This window comes from Calidris pugnax, unplaced genomic scaffold (assembly GCF_001431845.1).
Source record: "Calidris pugnax isolate Ruff unplaced genomic scaffold, ASM143184v1 scaffold14, whole genome shotgun sequence".
Classification (NCBI taxonomy): domain Eukaryota; kingdom Metazoa; phylum Chordata; class Aves; order Charadriiformes; family Scolopacidae; genus Calidris; species Calidris pugnax.
In genome coordinates this window covers 9,143,844-9,161,762 of record NW_015090793.1, presented here as the reverse complement: position 1 = coordinate 9,161,762, position 17,919 = coordinate 9,143,844, and the positions used below count along the sequence as shown (strand labels likewise).

Below are 17,919 nucleotides of genomic sequence, written 5' to 3'. Positions count from 1 at the left end.
CAGATAGAAAACAGTCCAGTAATCAGTCACCTGATTGTGGCTTTTGCTTGGAAAGAGATAACCAAAACACAGGGTAAACCCTGTCCAGAGAGAATTATGGGCTGTCTGATGCCTATTATGCTCAAAGAACAGGTCCACCCAGCATTTGGTAGAAGCACACCCAATACCCCTTCAGCAGTAACATGAAATTCTCCAACTTACTTCTGCTTTTCAGAGAGTTCAAATTCCTTCTCTGTTCTGCTCTTAAGCCTCTGAGATGAAGGAAGACCAAGGGACGCTGCCAGCTTCACCAGCTTAATCGCCTCCTCTGGGCTATTGGTTTGTTTAGCACAGGTCAAGAACTCGTCCATCACCTGGTCACTGCAAAAGCAAAGGCAAAGACTCTTTATGGGACCCCAGGTGAGGTGGCCATTGACTTAGAGCAGGTGCTTTAGAGAGGGAGAGGAGGTGACGAGATTTTCAGATACCTCAACCAGCCCTATTCTGCTCCTGCCAGGAATTTCACCTCAGCCTTCATCCCATACCAATTGGGAACTTCCCCAAAAAATCCTGTGAAAAGCTAACTGTTGTAGCCTAACAGGGTACCACATAAGATTTACGATTTGACTTGTCTTCAGAAAGTCAGACAACTCTGGAGCTTGGTTAATAGCAGATTAGATTTTTTTTGAGGACATGGGAAATGACATGTTTTCATGAGTCCTGCTTAGACTGATTTCTAATGCCAAGTTAATCAGTGGCACCTTTTTTAATGTCCCAGAGCTTCACTCAGTGACATCTCAAGGATCAACCACTTAACCCCCCCTCTTTTCATTTTCCATCATTTTTTGAGACAGAAAGACCTTGGAATATATCAGTTGGATAAAGAAACACCCGCGCTCACAGGGACAGACACACACACTTGTGCTTCGGAAGTTACAGTAAGATATGGACAACTATTGCCTATTATAACAGAAATGCAAAATTTCAGCCAAAGGGGAGACTCAGTACCTGAAGTTAGAACCTAAAAATACTCACGTGGGAATCCTATTCATTTGCTGGAAACGCTCCATCATGGTCCTGTTCAAAAGAAAACAAAAAAAAACCCCTCAAAACCATACACAACAGGAACAGACAGATATTAAATCTCTTTGATAAGGCCCTGCTCAAACAAAGGCAGACTCAATTTCATTAAATGATCTTTCCCACAGATCTGAAACAGATCCCATGACATATTCTTGCAGATGCACTGTGTACCAGCTAACATAATTGATTAATTTAACACAGATTATCTTAACTAATGCAGAAAAAAAAATAGGAAGTGTAGCTGCTGGCAAATTTACTTTAAGAGCATTACATATTTTTAGAAGGGCACTTGCCACTTCTTTGTTTCACATGAATCTGTGCAAAGAGAACATCTGTATTTAAAAGAAAATAGCTTAGAACCTTAAATTGAAGTCTAGATATTTTAACCAGTATTTCAAGTTGAGAGCATGTAGGACAGTAAATTCTAACTTCTAAAGAGTACTAAAAATATTCTCTTTTGATTTTTAATTAGGGTTAATTCTAATTAAAAGTTTAATTAAACTCTAATTGATTGCTTTAGCAGTTTGGATTCCAAAGAGTTCTAACAATTAGAAAATGGGAAGCTGTAGGAAATCAGCAGTTCTTAGTGATGTGATAATCAAACCCTACCTTGCCAGAAGCAGCATATGACGCTCTAAACCAGTTGCTACATTAACTTCTAAACCATTTTTAAGATAAACAACTGTAACTTGGTGCCAAGAATGAACAATAAAATTAAGGAAAAATTAAGGAAAAAACCCATTACATTCCCAGCAGGACTTATCCCCTCCCTTTGCAATGGCGTTCCGAGGTAGTTGGTCATTAGTTTTTGATTTTTGTGACTAAGCCTTGAGTTAGTATCAACAAGCCCAGAGTTCAGGACAACCACACACGTACCAAGCGTCCTGGGTTCTCCCAACCCTTGAAAACAAAAGAGCGACGTGGCCCAGCATGCTTCCTGTCCAGTCTAATGAGGCCTGCTCCCTCCCAGTCTGCTCTTGGAAAGCTTTGATGTCTTCAGCACACTTGGCAAACGCCTGTTGAATCTGTGAAAAGATCGTGCTATTAATCCCAAACCCTCTAGAATTAACATATCCTTTTCAGTGCAATTCCTCCTACAAATCTGACAGGTCTTCCCCATATGTGATTTAAATGTCACTGAGCTTCTCTGTACTGGTTTTGGCTGGGATAGAGTTACATTTCGTCACAGTAGCTTTTACAGGGGTATGTTTTGGATTTGCGATGAAAAGTAACAGGGATGCTGTAGTTATTGCTGAGCAGCACTTGCTTACACAGTATCAAGGCCTCTTTTGCTCCTCACACCACCCCACCAGTGAGTGGGTGCACAAGAAGCTGGGAGGGGACAGAGCTGGGACACCTGATCCCAACCGACCAGAGGGATATTCCATACCATATGGCATCACACAATAAAAGCTGGGGGAAGAAAAAGGAGGGGACATTTGGAGTGATGGCGTTTGTCTTCCCAAGTAAGCGTAACAGGTGATGGAGCCCTGCTTTCCTGGAGATGGCTGAACACCTGCCTGCTGATGGGAAGCAGCAAATTAATTCCTGATTTTGCTTTGCTTGTACGTGTGGCTTTTGCTTTACCCGTTAAACTGTCTTTACTTCAGCCCATGAGGTTTTGCACGTTTACTGTTTGTTGCCATTCTCCCCACCACCCCACTGGGGAGGAGCAAGCGGCTGGGTGGTGCTTAGCTGCTTTGTGGGGTCAAACCACCACAGCTTCCTACCTCCTCAGGGTGCCGCTCCCTGCTCATCAAAGACAAGAGCTCTTCCAACAGGTCATGTCTCCTGCCAAACCCCATCTGTTTCATATCTGTTCAGAGAAAGGCAGTAGTTAGTAGGTGTGACCGCTACCCCCTGCCCCCAGCCCCTGCTCATAACAGTCAGCATAACTAACCCCATTTTATAAGGCCAACAGCTATTCTGGGTGACTGAGCTGGTCACATAGTAGTTCCCTTTCCCCTAATTATCAGGCCCTGAAAGTCCTGCGCACCAAGTAGATGAACCAAACAGCTTTATTCTTCCCCTCCCTGGCGGCCTCTTGGTGCCAGGCCGACTACTCCCTTCCTCAATGGCCTTCAAGGTCCCAGGCACCCAGCCAACCCGGTGGTGGTGATGACCCCATAAGAGAACATGAAAGGTAAGAGCACGCAGAGCACTGTCTATAAAACCAAGCAGTTGCAAGTTCTAAGTGGGAATCTGGACCCAAACTGCTGCTGGACAGGGAGACCCATGACACCCCGGTGGCCAGGGACACCTCCACCATTGTCTGCTTCCTCCAAGGAATGAGCACTGACTTGTACTCTTTTATATGTTTCTCGAGGCTAGATTATAAGTTTTATGTTCATACAGAAAACCCAGTATAAAGATTTGACCTGATCTGCAGAGGCTCCAGGTAATAAGAAGCCATAAGCTAAGTAGTACTATAAATTTCTGCACTACACTACTTATAAAATTGTACTACAGTGATTCTGCTTATAGAAATCCTCTGCTATTCTGATTATAAATTCTATGCTAATCATAAAATCCGGTGAAGAAAATAAAGCTTTAATTGTAACTACAACTTAGCGCTGCCATCATTCTGCCAAGGATCCCTTAAAGAACCTGTCTGTCCCCTCAAGTGTTGGGTAACAGTTACATATTTGCTGCGTGCTAAATCCTATACCTGCATTGTCTCTTCTTCTGAAGGGGCAAAGAACAGGCAAATAATTTAATTGACTTAAACGTTTAAGGTGCTACCCTCTGGTAAGCATTCACTTTTCCAAGACACTGACATGTACCTGTGACACTGTCACGTCTCTCTGATAGTCTGTGCTATGGGTTCTGCCTTTCTCCAATATGAAGCCCCATCACCACCCTAGGGAACAGCTCCCCTCATGCCCAAGCTCCTTACCGTGGCTATTCTGAACACTGGGAAATTTCCCAACTACCTCCCGCTTTGCACTTCTCCTGGCTTTTATCAAACAAACTGCCTGCGTAGCCTTGTGGCTATCACTAACCTTCCCAGACTGAAGGGACCACTTCCAAGTGGTTGGCTGCATCCAGTGCTTGGAGGAGGTCCAATATATTTCTGGGAGTTGGATAGAAGACCTGAAGAAGGAAGCGAATCACTTTAGTGAACTGTAACTGTTCTGTTTCTCCACAGTAAAGCTTTGAAGCTTGCTTACCCTAATACACACTTACCGACAGGGACATTTCTTTGTACCATTTCAACACAACATCAATTTGTTCCATCATACACAACAATGAAAAGAATTTTGACCTACAGGGGGGAAAAATGTGCTAATTCAGTAACAACTAGATCAACTAAACCACAGAGAAGCATCAGGAAATGATAGTGTTCCGATCAGATTTGTACTGCAGATCATGGAAATTTCACTATAGGATTGCAATACTCCATACAATTGAAAAAGCAGTAGCGTTTTTTATGAGAGAACTTAATGCTGACACCAGGTAATTGGCAGAATTACTAAGAAGCAGACCACTACATTTTAAAATGCCAGATTCAAGGTATCTGAATCTCTCTCAAACGCAACCTCTGGTTAAGAGCCACTTTAAGAGAGTGAACTAAATTAACCTCGCTACTTGTGCAAGTTCACAATACCAGCCTGGGGCCATGATCCAATGCACTGACTACAAAAAATGTCCCTACACCAAGAAATTAATTTCCATTGATTTCCTTTCATTTATTTAGAGGCTAAATAAGGTAAAATCATTTGAATCATCCCACCCCTGAAACTGCATCTTATTTTGATGGTAATTATTTTTCATGAATTTACAGAAGCATCTCTAGCATCTAATGCCTAAATAGGCTTTTCTTCAAATCATATACTCCAAATACTTAATTACATTCAGTGACTGCAGCACTTAATGACACTGGTAAGTATGTTTTGGACGCCATGATTAGTGTCAAATGGTGAACCTACATGGGAGTTTCAATCCTAAATACACTTGCTGCTCTGCAGCCTCTCTCTCCAACACCACGCAGAGAGTTGGGTCTGACCTGTACACTGTTTTGGTGTTACCTCCTAAGCTGCCATCCTAAGCTGACAACAGAATTGTAGAAAATACCACTGGTTGGTGCAGTTGTTGGATGGGTATTAAGCCAAACTGATGCTCCAAGACACTTTATTTCAGCTTGGGCAAGGCCACATACTGAAAATAAATACTAAACTATTACGGTTCTTAAGAGGGACCTAATTTGCAAACTGCACATACAATAACCAGCTGGTGTTCAACAAAGCATCCTCCTGCGCGATGTCTGCATCGTGGTTTGTATCCAAATTGGCAGCAATAACCAGGACACTGGATGCCAGCTGCGCTTCACTCACCAGTAGGCATTTAACCGATCCATGTCCAAGAATTTCCAGTTGTCTCCTTTCTCCATTGCCTTATTCAACCGATAAGCGAGCTTGATATCCTTAAGATCACAGCACTGCAATAAACCAGTCAGATTTTAAAGCTACCACATGTAACACTTAGCACATCCCTCTGAGACTCACTTTCACACAGGTATGAGGAGTAACGAGCAGAGAGCAAACATTTTTAAGAAGATGCAATTCAGTGTAGTCAATGTAGGCATTTGGTTTAGATGAGACAAATGAGTGACTCTCCTGATCAGTGAGAACCTTCTAAACCTAAACCAACACCTTCTGGTGCAGAGACCATCTAACCACCATGGTGTCACTAGAAGCAAGGGCAGGGCACAGAAGACAGGGACTTAGCAGCTGTCTCTAGCAAGGGATGTACGTATCACAGGCACACAAGTTACTGATTTAGAAGGCATCAAGCAAAGAATTGCAGAATTACGGAGGAAAGTTACAGGAGGTGATGAAAACAAGTGGAAAAGGGAAAGATCTTGAGAGCTAAACCTTGTATGAAAGGTTAGAAAACTCACAGGTAATTCCTAAACAGCTGGAGGGCTCAAAGTAATTCTGATTGCAGGGAAAAGGTACTTACCACTTGCATAGCGGTGGCAAAAAAGTTGGCTGAAAGAAAATAGAGTGTATTAGCTTCAAACATCTATATACACATCTTGCTTAGACAAAGTGACCTAGTCTTACGTGAGCGACTTCTTTCTCTCTTTTTTAATCCACTGTCTAGGAAAGCCCATTCAACTCCCATGACTCAGGCAAGGCCTGTATCTGTGTGCCCATCATTACTGCCTTTGCTAACAGTGGTATTTCTATAAAGCGTGTGAAGGAGCAGGGCAGATACAGTCACTGTCCACACTTTTGGCAGCAGCTTAGAGCCAGAGCAAGAAAGGGTATAACACACACAGCAGGGCAGAAGGAAACAGAAGGGGTATACAACATTCTTACTATTTCCAGGCTTCTTTCCAAGGACAAAAAAAATTGCAGGTAGGATAACCCAATATTCTACTCCAACATAGTCTCACAATTATCTTTTTCCTTTAAATGGCCAAAAACCCATATCAACTCCTCACTGGTTTCCTGAAGCATGCATTGTAACAGTTTGTGTTGTTTTGTTTGGGTTTTTTGGTTTGTTTGGTGGGGGTTTTTTTGTGGTTGGACTCAATGATCTCAAAGGTCCCTTCCAACCATGAAGATTCTGTGATTCTGTGAAATTCCCTAGGTACCTTTCCACCCAAGCTTAAACCATGCAGATTGTCAGATATATTAAAAGTTCATACCATCATCAGGGTCCTGGGGAGTGAAACTCCTCTTCTGAACTTCATCTAGTATTTCAAGGATGATGCCTGGTGAGGAAAGATCAACTGCAGGACAAACAGACAAGCACCATCACAACTCAGTCATACCATGTGCTTCATTAGTAAAAAGTGTCAGCCTGCAAATACACTACAGAAACAGAAACAAGCCCCACAATTTCAATCAAGCATCAAGATTCTCCTGTCTCCACCCCTAATCGTGGTGCTCCACACCAGCTACAATATTATTTGCACTAAAATTTTCCCTACTACTGCCAGATTTCCACAGCACAACAGGGCAGGTTAAGAAAGCCACAAGTCCTTTGTAGCAAGGAATCCAACAGGCCTGCCAGTTTGTCTGTTAGAATGTGACACTGAGAAAAGCAATGCATTTCATAAACACAAAAAAACCCAGACTCCAGAGCAGTTCCTCCACATTTGTTACAACACAAGGACTGCAGTTACTACTACTGCGTCTATTCCCTTTCCATGTCCACAGATTTTTGGCTAAAGGATCTCAACAGTTGGGCTCCTGCCTTCTAACACAGCTATATTTCAAGATAGCTCCAATGTACGGAACCGTTGCAGAAAAACAGAATCCCTGTGCAATTTCTTCCCCATGAGTGGCACAGTCTGTGTGATCACAGGTGCCGTAGTCAGATCCAGCCTCCAGAGAGTATGAGGAGCATTTGCTTTTTATCTTGATCAGCTTGTGGCCACACAAGCAAGGGGCTTTCTTTCCAGTTCTGTCAGTTCTCAAAACACAAGGACTCCTCCCTCCCTCTAAAAGGTTATGATTCTCTGTAGCCTTTTTTTCCACCCAAGCAGAATCAGACTGCACAGGTAACACTGACACATTAGAAGTTGTCTTTTAATCCATAAATCAACCGTATTCACCCATTACATTTGGAAAGCATTTAAAGTACATTTAAAAAGGAGAAGTTGATATTGCACGTACCGCCTCTATAAAATATGAAGAGAAGATGATCATACGTTGCAAGGCTTGGCTCTGAAAAGCAAAAACACTGACGTTACTTCAACAGTCTTGGATGAGCTTCATGCTTGAGCTCTAATTCACAGTCTCCATCCCTCCCAGTGAGGCAGCCTGCATAAATGTGCTCAGTTCTCTCCTCGTTCCACCCAGATGCTGGACCAGATGCACGTTACAACTGGGAGAGGTGGTATCTGAGGGTGAACCACCAGCTGAAGCATCACATTGCTATGGGGCAAGCAGTCAAGCTTCCCTGGTCTAAATGAAAAAAATAAATTTCATAGGTAGTTTCCCTTCTCCCCATGAACCAATCTTTAGCGTATCAACAAGCATGTTACTGGGGCAAAGCACACTCCACAAGACATGGAATCGGTTGTGCAGTTATTCCCTGTTTTTGCAATGTTTATTTGACATCAAAAACCATAATCTACATCAAAAGCTTTTTTTTTTTTCTGGCAGAGATGTAGATATATAGACCTGAACTGGCTTGGGTGGCTGGTGAAGGAAATCTCCTTGATCTATGGGAAGCTAACAGACTCAGCTGACTGCTACAAATATATATTTATATTATTCACTATTTCTACAGCAGTACCACAATAAGGACCCAGTTGAGAAAGAGCCTCTGCACCAGGACACACCCCCCCACTGCATCCACGCACCTGTCTTTGAGTAGCTAGAGGTAACTACAGGTAAAAATGTTAATGATAAACATGCTCCTAACCTAAAAGACTACAGCATCAAAATGCTTCACTATTTGACATCATGGACTAAATGCACCCACTATATTATAACTAGTAATCAACACTGAAAAAAGACTTTAAAGATGATGATTCAATTTGAAATCCACAGACACTGGCTCACTGTGCAGCCACAGCTCAGTACTTAAGCATTTTTATTTCTCAGTTCTCTTGCAAAAGAACACAAATCGTGAAGTTGAGAACAGAGTGAGAAATGCTTTTTTTTCTACAAGCCTTGGACTTCTTCCCTGCAACTAGAAATCCCTGTGTTGTTTACTGCTCAAGTTAGCCATTCTGGAGGTGGCACTGAAATACAGTAACTATTCTGGTTCTCTTACCTATACCAAGTGCTTCCATTTCCTTTACTACCGGTAAAGCCATACTTCTGCCGACACCACCACATTTTCTCATAGTCTTCAGTAAAGCATTGAAAGTCAGCAGATTTGGTTGCACTTCCTGCTGAGCCATGTGATTCAGGAAGACCTTAAACAAAATCCCCATCACACGTTACGGATCACAGTTCAGCTTTCAGTTGGGTGTACATGCATTTCCTTAATCTAATCCTTCTCACTCCCTTCAAGTGAATGACTCTACCTCAAATGATAATTTATTAAGAGAGTACCATCTAATTTTTAATTAATTTGAGCAAAAAAACCCCAAGACTACAAAATTATATCCGTTCAGATGTTGAAAAATTGTGTCTAGAATGTCAAGGGAATTTAATTTATGTACTAATTTTCTTTACTGATGTTATGTCATTAAAACAGAAGCCATTAATGTTACCCCTCAAAATTCCATTTCCATCACACCACTATGAATCATAATTCAGAGAAGAGTTTTTATCAACAATTGTTTGCTTTTATCTCCCAGCACAACTTCCCAATTACTTTCTGTCTGGGCAATTCTTGGATCAGGTACATTATCACAAATCAAACCATTCTGCAAGGGCAAGGTTGGAGTTTGTACAGTTCCCACTCCTAAACAACTAGTTTGTATGTTTAAACTAGTGTGCTTCCTTTGCAGCAGGTATTAGTATCTTTGTAGAAAGCTCTTGGTTTTAGTCTTCTAATAACTGCAAAATTCTACTGATAAAGCAGATCCAGTCCCAACACTCTTACCCCTTCCCCACCTCTTCTGCTCAAACTTCTTACCTTGGCTAACTCCCATCTCTCTAAGAACCTTTCCTTCAGATACGGGACTGCTGTAATCAGTGCATTGAAGGTGTCCACATCAGCTGGAAAATGTAAGATAAATCATTTTAATTGACAATTATCACAGAATCATAGAATGGTTTAGGTTGAAAGGGACTTTAAAGACAATCTAGTTCCCAACCCCCTGCCAGGGGCAGGGACATGTTCCACTATACCAGGCTGCTCAAAGCCCCATCCAGCCTGGCCTTGAACACTTCCAGGGATGGGAATTTTTATATTCTACAGAAACCAGTTTGTTCTAATATGGCTCAGTTTTTGGCGAAGTCTCATGCAAACCTGTTTCCAGTGAGCCTGCCACATGCCAGCTGCACCGAAACAAGAAGTCTGCATTCAGCTCCCATGATCTAGCTGAGGTCCGTACCCCTGCGCCAATCATCATCGCCATGAAACAAATATCCACGTACCCAGCAACTACCTTCTGCTACTTAGAAGACCACAGGTCAAACACTTACCCTTGTGTCTTTCATTCAGGAGGTCCATGTACATGTCATAAGCTTTAGCAGAAGCCCCATGCTGCAGAAAAAAAAACACAACAAAAACCAAAAATAAGCAACTTCTTTGACCGTGTGAGATTTCACAAGCTGAAAAAAGTCCTCCCAGTACTGAAGGGTAACTTTACCTTGACCATCCCACGGATCATTGTGCAATAGGAGTGTGCATTCCTCTCTGACATTATCTTAAATATCCTTTCAGCGTTGTTGTTCTCCCTAGAATCAAAAAATAAGCTGAATGTTAAAAGAACTCCCATAAAAGATACCTTTAGGAAAAGGATTCAACACACAGAACAAAATAATGGGCTGTACTCCCAAGGGCTGACATTCAGTTATACTACTTGTGATACTTTGATCTATTCTACAATCACATACTAGATTTCTATCAACACTTTTAAAGATTAGCAAACACAGACGTATTTAACAAGTAACATTTGCAAGCACAGGCTGCTAAGAAGTCTTTAAGTCTGTTTTATCATACTGCATGTGCACAACCCACTGAATACAGGAATATTGACAAGATTTTCCATACCTCCATCTAGGGCCAGATGACTGTGAACCTCTTTGGAATTGTCTCTTTGGAGCCTTCTGCTCTGAAGCGTTCACCTGGAGAGATTTTTACAGAAATAAGTTTCTCACAGTTAATTATGGTTACACATCAAATGACATGATCTGGTAAAAATACAGAAGTTCAGCAACAATTTTTACGCTAGCAAAGGTGGTTTTTAATGGGTTATATTAAAATAATTTTTATTACAAGTTCAGGAAGCAATAACTAGACTAAGAATACTGTTTAAATAATTAAACATTTTAACAAGGCAAATTATAAGTATTTGTGGAGCTGGTGGGAATCATTAGACTACAGCACATAATCTGTAGAAGCCTTTCTCCCTCAAGAGTCTTCCCAGAGACAGGTATTGTGCAACACATCTATTACTGTACCCTGCAGCCTGGTACTCTGAGGTCACACAAGGAGCCCTCAACTTCATTGAAACCTAATTAATAACCTAAATAATTAACCTCTACACTAGAGGTACTGAAAGTCTTCTTTGCCAGCAACCATAAAAACAAGGCTGACAGTGAGAAACAGTTATTTAAACACAGTTCAGAGCTAAGCCAAGGCAGGGTTCCAGCTGCCAAGTTCACCTTTACGGAAACTACTTTTGCTCGTAGGTTGGACACAGGATTGGTGTAACTACTGTATCTCTAGAGAACGCTGACTACCTTTGACCCACCTCACACCACCTCCCAGGCACCTAGTCACGAAAATCTTGACATCACCTTGATACACTTCCACTACGTATGAAAGAAATAAACAAACAGAGATAATCAGGATTTTCATACCCCTGGTTCTTCCAAATCCTCTTTTTGTTCTTCCTCTTTTTCTGGAGTAGATTCTCCACCTCCATAGAAGCATAACAAATCTAAAAGGCTGTTTGTGGTCTCCAGAGATACAGGAGTACCTATAGAAAATGAGGGTACACAACAGTCATATGGAAAGTAAAGAACACACCATTCTACAACCGTATCTGAAAACCTTTGAATACCCAGTTACACCACTTTGTTCTTTTTCAACACAAAGGCGCTCTCTCGCAAGTCTGTAAAACCTGAGTGTGACAACCCATTCATAGCAGGAGACAGTTTTAACATCAAACTAGAGTATCTGTTTTTCTACTGAAGCCACTGAACGGGTAGATTTTTCTGACCAAGTGGGAGAGGTAAGTGGCAGCTGGCAGCCCAAACTGTGAAGCAGGACAAGCCCAACACAACACCTGAAATTTCTAGTGCTTTCTGTATCCACTCCTAGAATAAACTCTCCTGCAAAGATGACTTCGTGTGTTCCACTTTCTATGAAACACATTTAAAACCAACAAAAGAAAAGAGCTGTTTGATGGAATAATCTCCATTCCATCTGGCAGCAGAAATGAGAAGGTCTCACCTTCCCGTTAAGTTTTCCTCCTTCAGAGGCTGTGGCAGTTACAGTTTTTTGTTGCTTCCTCCTCGTTCAGCCACAACAGAGATAAGGTCCAATTTAAGGAGGAACTGAGAAAGACTCATTTATTGAAGGCAGGTGCACAGAAGGGGCATTCAGCTGGAATGCTACACCAGTCCAACACAGCGGCAAAGTGCTCAGCACAGATGTAGCTTACACCAAACAATAGAAAGGCCTTTGAGGGCAGAATGGCATCACTCAATGACACAGCATCTGTCCACAACAGACCCTGTTCTACAGCATTCTTCCACTTTGGAAGAGAAGAAAAAAACCTCAACACCGTATCATCTCCTTCTTGATCAAAAAATCATTTGTTCTCCGTATCACCAAAGTGACATGTCAGACAAGCACTGGACAGGGAGGGCCCAATAATTCTGGAGAACCACTTCCCCAGACCAGAGTCAGCTGTGAAAAGCACCAACATAATCATAAAATTGTCTCCATAGCCTGTGCCAGCTACTAAAATATTTTTGCCACAATTTAAATAGAGCTTCACCACAGAATCTTGGCAGGTGACCACATACCTGCTTGTACGAGCTGATCGAACAGGTCCACAGAATCTTTCACCCTTCTGAGGTGGATACGCTCTTTTAGAGCTTCCTCACTCACTCCTTCAATCTGAGGTGTAAGCATCTCAGGCATCAAGCACTAAAAGCAAAGAGTGCAAGCTAGACATGAGCTCAAACCTTCTCTAAACCACTGCTAAAACACTAACCAAATATGCTCGCTCTTCACCCTAGAAGTGAATACTGCTTTGGTGATCTCCCGACCCTCCCAGCCTAACAGCAGCAGTACTTTAGGTGATGAAGGACCACACATCCTGATCTCCCACTTTCATGCTAGGAAGTCAATATCTAAACAAACATTTCTCTTCTTACTTTTAGATAAAGAACCCGATATGATACGGAATTCCTAAGGAAAAACGTTCACTTCAGAAACATCATGGAAATACAGTACTGCTTTCATAGCTGTCTGCCAAACAGTTAACAGAACTATCCTTTTATGCTAGTTTTGGACCAGTCTGACACTTGATTTCACTATCTGATAAAGCACAAATATAATGAAAATGAAAAGCAAAAAGCTTACCGGTATGTTGGGTTCTGCAAAAGTCTTGTCAAAATATTGAGGAAATTGCTTAATAATGTATTTTGCAGCATTTTTCCCAGCCTCCTTCGACAATGAATACAGACGCTGCATAGGAACGAGAGAGAACAAGATGAAGAAACATTCAAGACTAAGAAGGGGGGAAGAAGGGAAGCTATTTGAAGGATTTGAAAGGAAATACTTACAGCATTAGCTGCATTTCTTGGTGTAAGGAAAGGGTCATCCTGGAACATATAATGAGCAGCAGTAGGGTCCTGTAGAAAGGAGAACCCAGGATTGAAACATTCATAGTTATGTACACAGGCACGCTGTATCCATATGACACTGCCCCACAGAATTTAAGGCACAATGAACAGTTCCACCATAACCCCACCTGATGCCCAATTTACATAAGCTCCTCTTGTTCAAAAGGTTTAGCCTGTTTGGAAATAGTTAAAAAAAGCATTTCCATTATACACATACATGCAGGCTAACATAGTGACAACAGAAGGGTTCTTACCATAACATAACAAGCAATGAGTGGCCTGCAAAGCAAGCAGGACCCAAACTATAACGTTCTCAGAGGAGCTGAGGGAACTTGCGGGATCACATTCAACTTCCAAGACAGACAGGATAAAAGAACAGCACCACAGCATTTAGAGTTGTTGCCCGAAAGAGTAGACACCGACTGGTCTTTGCAAGGCTCACTTGCTGGACTGAGACTGGGCACAGGCAGTCTGGATTGGGAAACTGAACCGGCAAAGTAACTTGCTCCTGATGTTAGCAAAAGCCTTATCAAGATATTACAGCTTTCACTGGGAGCTGCAGCGTTCTCTTAGCATTAGAACGAGGCTTTCAGGACACAGCAAAGTGTGTTAAGCAAAAGTGAAGACTCTGTGAGAACAGATTGAAAAGTCCTATCTTTCATTTACAGCCAAAGTAGAAGTAGAGCTTCCAGAGTGCAAGGTTATTGTGTGAGATGGACAACTCGACCTACTCCCATAATCAATAGAACCACTTACCCTCTTCACGGTAGACGCCAATGTTTGAAGAACAGCTAGCTTACCCCTAAACATAAAGGAGCTTTGATTAATACTGGGTTGCAGATTTTGAATGTTATGCATTACATTGTATGCAGAACAAGCACAGGATTATCCTGGCCTGTAAGGATTTTCAGTTCTAGGAAAAAAATGTTTTCGCTGCACTTAGAAAATACCATTTTTTGCAAAGGGAGGGAAAATTCAACTGCAAAAATGGTGTCAGTTTTAGAACAACCACAGGAAAAAGAAAACACATTGAAGAAAAACAGAAAAGCATCTGTGTTTCCTGCTACCACTCCTGACCTTGTTATACATTATCAAAGGCAGAACATAGGGAAGGGACACAGAAAGAATTCCCCGGAATGCTCCTCTCAGAGCCCCCCATCTCTGTGGAATGGATACACGAGTCCCTCTCCAAGACAAGTCTTGGGAGGAAAAAAAAAACACAAACCAAGATAAAACTAGATTTCTCAGGACTCCAGTGCCTGTGGGTGCTTTAGACTTTGGTTGTGTTTCAAGCAAACAAGAAAAGGCCACTGAAAGTGTTTAGGTGAAGGTAGTCTTATTTTAGGTTTACATGTGACACCATTTGCCTATAAACTTGGTTTTTGCTGTACAGTCATGCAATTTCCCCTTAAGTGCTTCCAACAAAATAACTTCTATTCAGCTGCATAACTTTGAATAGGATTATTCAGCCACCTATCAATGGCCAAGTTTATTTTGCTGAAAGAAACACCCCCGCATGCAGACAGACGAATTTGATTTTACAGATCTCTAGTGAATGTGATCTTTTACAAAGAGTCAGAACTATGTTTAAAAATGCAGATCTTATAACTGTTTTTAAAAGAAAGGTCAACAACAGAGTGTACATAGTCTGCACAGCGAGTAAGAGTCAAGAATATTCCCAGAGCTGCCAGTCAGCAGGAAAATCACTAGCAGAACATTAAATCCAGTAATACAGCAACCTGAATTTTCATTTTCAGCTTTGGCAGACAGACTACATTTAGCTGTCTAACAATTATTTTCTTCCAGGTCAAGAAATATTCCAGCAGTAAACACTTACCAGGTTTTCTTTCGTGGGAGCACAATTTCTTCTTGAGTAACTACGAGAAACAATATTAAAATTGTTATTAGAAACACGCATATGACCTCATGAAAAGTAATGATTTAAGCTTATCCAGCTGAAAGTACTAAAGCAAAGATTTTAAAACCACAGTCTGATGTAGGTCACAGTTTACTGGAAAGGTAATAGAAAAGGCTGACAGGGAGCTTAACAGTCTTGTGTCAAGACAGGGTCAGGGCGTTATGGTTAACAAACCACAGAGAGACAGTATCCACTGACCCTCAAAGTGATTACCCACACAAGCTTCACTCATCCTTATCCTGTATCTTCTCTCTTTAGCCAGTCTTTACCCGTCCCTTGGTTTCCCACTCTCTGTCCCCCAGTTTGAAGCTTGCCACCTCTGCCCATCTGGCTTCTCCCGTTCAGCTTGCCTGAATACTGCAGCAAAGTGCCCTCTCAGGCTCCTGCTCTGACAGCCTGACACCAACCGTTCAGCTCCTTCCACCCCACAGACCAATCCACCCAGCTTTCCCGGAAAGAAAAGGGAGAGAAAGGACAATACCAAAATGGAGAAGCTACAGGTTGTCAGTAAAGCACCTCAGCAAGTTCCTTCACAGAGGAGCATGTGGGATCTCCAATTTAAAATCCCCAGAGCCAGGGTCTGCAGAGGCATTTTTCCCACCACCTGTGTCGATGCTTCCATGAGCTGTTACTGACTGGCAGGAACTTGCTCCCATGTGCAACACGGCTCCAACCAACCCAGCTTACTTTTCTCACAAAATTTGTAGCAGAAATACAGTAAGGAGTACAGAGAATAAGCAAGAACATGAAGGAAACTGTCAGGATTAAGGTGGAAAACTCCTTATTTTTATTTTATAGCTTATTCAGTTTTAAGGAGCAACTGGATGGGTCCTGGAACTGTACAACTGAGTTCATGCTCTGGAAGCAGAGAGCTGGTTGGCCGTGAGGGGAGTCAAGTTAAGCCAGGAAATCACTGCACAGTGAAGACTGGGGCAGCGGGGTGGTGGTGGGAATGAAAGAAAGGGAAGGAGGGCATTCAGTGTCTCATTTATTTCATGCCAGGCTATGTTGTGTGGAGGTAAGAAAAAAAACCACAAACATTTGCAATCAACTAGTAATTAAGACATCATACCTTCTGAATTTTCCACAGTCTTCCCAAGAGCCGTACTACTAGAAGAGCACCTGTAAACCACAGTTTTGAATTTATGGTAGTCACATTAATACAGCAAAAGCAGATTAATGAAATCCTGTATTACAGGTCAGAATTCATTAAAACATTAAAGGGCAGAAGTAACTGGAAATGTTGCACTGTTACTAACTTCAAGTTACCATCATAAAACTCATATTTGATGCTTCTCTTAAAAGCCCTAATTTCAAGAGAGTTATACACAGAAAACCATATTACATAAAATTTGTAACTCTTTTTATTTTTTGGCATATCATGGCTCAGAAGTAGTTTTCACGAATTACTACATCTTAGAAAGGAAATCCTGAACATAAACCAGAAAAGACACTTTGTGTTTTAGAGGCAGGATCTAACTGAAAGCAGTACCTTTTTAAAAAATATTTTACACCTGAGTAGTGTTTACACAAGCAGAAGACCCTGAGCTGGGAGGCAGGGAAATCAGACCTGTTGAGTTCCAGCTGCCCAGTCTACAGAGCTGCAGACAGCACACTCTGTAACCACAGCTGCGGCACATCCAGATAAACTTGCTTCTGCTGTGTCCTGCAAAGCTGCTGCTCTGTGCTCAGCTCAGAGTCACAGATGCAACTCTTACTTACATTTTACTGCTTTTAAATGAAAGCTTACATAAAAACACTTTTTTTTTTCCCTTCACGAAATGATCTAACACTAAAGCCTTACTGCAACGGGCATTTGCATGTGCTTCCACACTGACCTTGACTGTGAGGGGGAGGCTGTTAATGTGCTTTTGTACCTCTGTGCTTTACAGAAACACTGCATAATTCTAACTGTTCATATGTCACACAAACGTATTAGTTAAGATTTCGCCATCTCAGATGGGAGTTATATTTTGCCTATAAATACTCAGAGAAGGAACCTTTCATTTGAAGCGTACCCTGAAAGCAACCTCCCACTCCATCTGCTTTTTCGTGTAATCGTTTAACAGCTCAAGCCCACTGCCGGGGCGGCGCAGAGACCACCAAAAATAGAGAACAGCCCCAGAAAAGGCGCTATCCTAGCCCAGGCCCAGGCCCCGCCATGCCATCCTCCATGCCGCCCCGACCCCTGCCACCACGCACGCGCAGGGTGCCCCGTTGCCCAGCAACCCCTCACGGCGCCTGCGCGGCCTTTCGCGCCTCAATCCCCCCCCCTCCACGCGCCACCCCGTTGATTCCCCTACAGTGCCGCCGCCACCGGGATCCTTCTCTTCCCTCCGCTGAGGGAACGGCAGAGCCTTACCGATATCGCTCTCGCCTCCCGCCCGGTAAGCAGCACCGCCTGCTCAGCGCTACCGCTTGCTGCCAGGAGCTGCCCCCCAGCCGCCGCGCCGCCATGCCGGCGCTCGCGCAGTGCTCCCCGGGAAGGAGGGCGGT

At 42.5% G+C, this 17,919-nt stretch overlaps 1 protein-coding gene across 2 annotated transcripts in view; it reads right to left on the bottom strand.

The window, feature by feature from the left end:
* Window positions 1-17,919, bottom strand: part of PTCD3 (pentatricopeptide repeat domain 3) — a 20,038-nt gene extending 2,119 nt beyond the window's left edge. For both annotated transcript variants that reach the window (XR_001414622.1, XM_014966821.1), the window contains exons 1-23: window positions 17,786-17,919; window positions 16,496-16,545; window positions 15,343-15,382; window positions 14,262-14,307; window positions 13,446-13,514; window positions 13,243-13,347; window positions 12,681-12,804; window positions 11,508-11,626; window positions 10,696-10,769; window positions 10,292-10,379; window positions 10,125-10,185; window positions 9,613-9,695; window positions 8,800-8,944; window positions 7,692-7,742; window positions 6,719-6,802; window positions 6,025-6,053; window positions 5,397-5,500; window positions 4,249-4,327; window positions 4,065-4,155; window positions 2,793-2,878; window positions 1,939-2,087; window positions 1,015-1,056; window positions 202-360 (exon numbers count right to left, since the gene is read on the bottom strand). Coding sequence is in view for 1 of the 2 variants with exons in the window: in XM_014966821.1 (XP_014822307.1) it covers window positions 202-360; window positions 1,015-1,056; window positions 1,939-2,087; window positions 2,793-2,878; window positions 4,065-4,155; window positions 4,249-4,327; window positions 5,397-5,500; window positions 6,025-6,053; window positions 6,719-6,802; window positions 7,692-7,742; window positions 8,800-8,944; window positions 9,613-9,695; window positions 10,125-10,185; window positions 10,292-10,379; window positions 10,696-10,769; window positions 11,508-11,626; window positions 12,681-12,804; window positions 13,243-13,347; window positions 13,446-13,514; window positions 14,262-14,307; window positions 15,343-15,382; window positions 16,496-16,545; window positions 17,786-17,880 (1,973 nt within the window). In the remaining variant the exon portion in view is untranslated. The remainder of the gene's footprint in view (window positions 1-201; window positions 361-1,014; window positions 1,057-1,938; window positions 2,088-2,792; window positions 2,879-4,064; window positions 4,156-4,248; window positions 4,328-5,396; window positions 5,501-6,024; window positions 6,054-6,718; window positions 6,803-7,691; window positions 7,743-8,799; window positions 8,945-9,612; window positions 9,696-10,124; window positions 10,186-10,291; window positions 10,380-10,695; window positions 10,770-11,507; window positions 11,627-12,680; window positions 12,805-13,242; window positions 13,348-13,445; window positions 13,515-14,261; window positions 14,308-15,342; window positions 15,383-16,495; window positions 16,546-17,785) is intronic.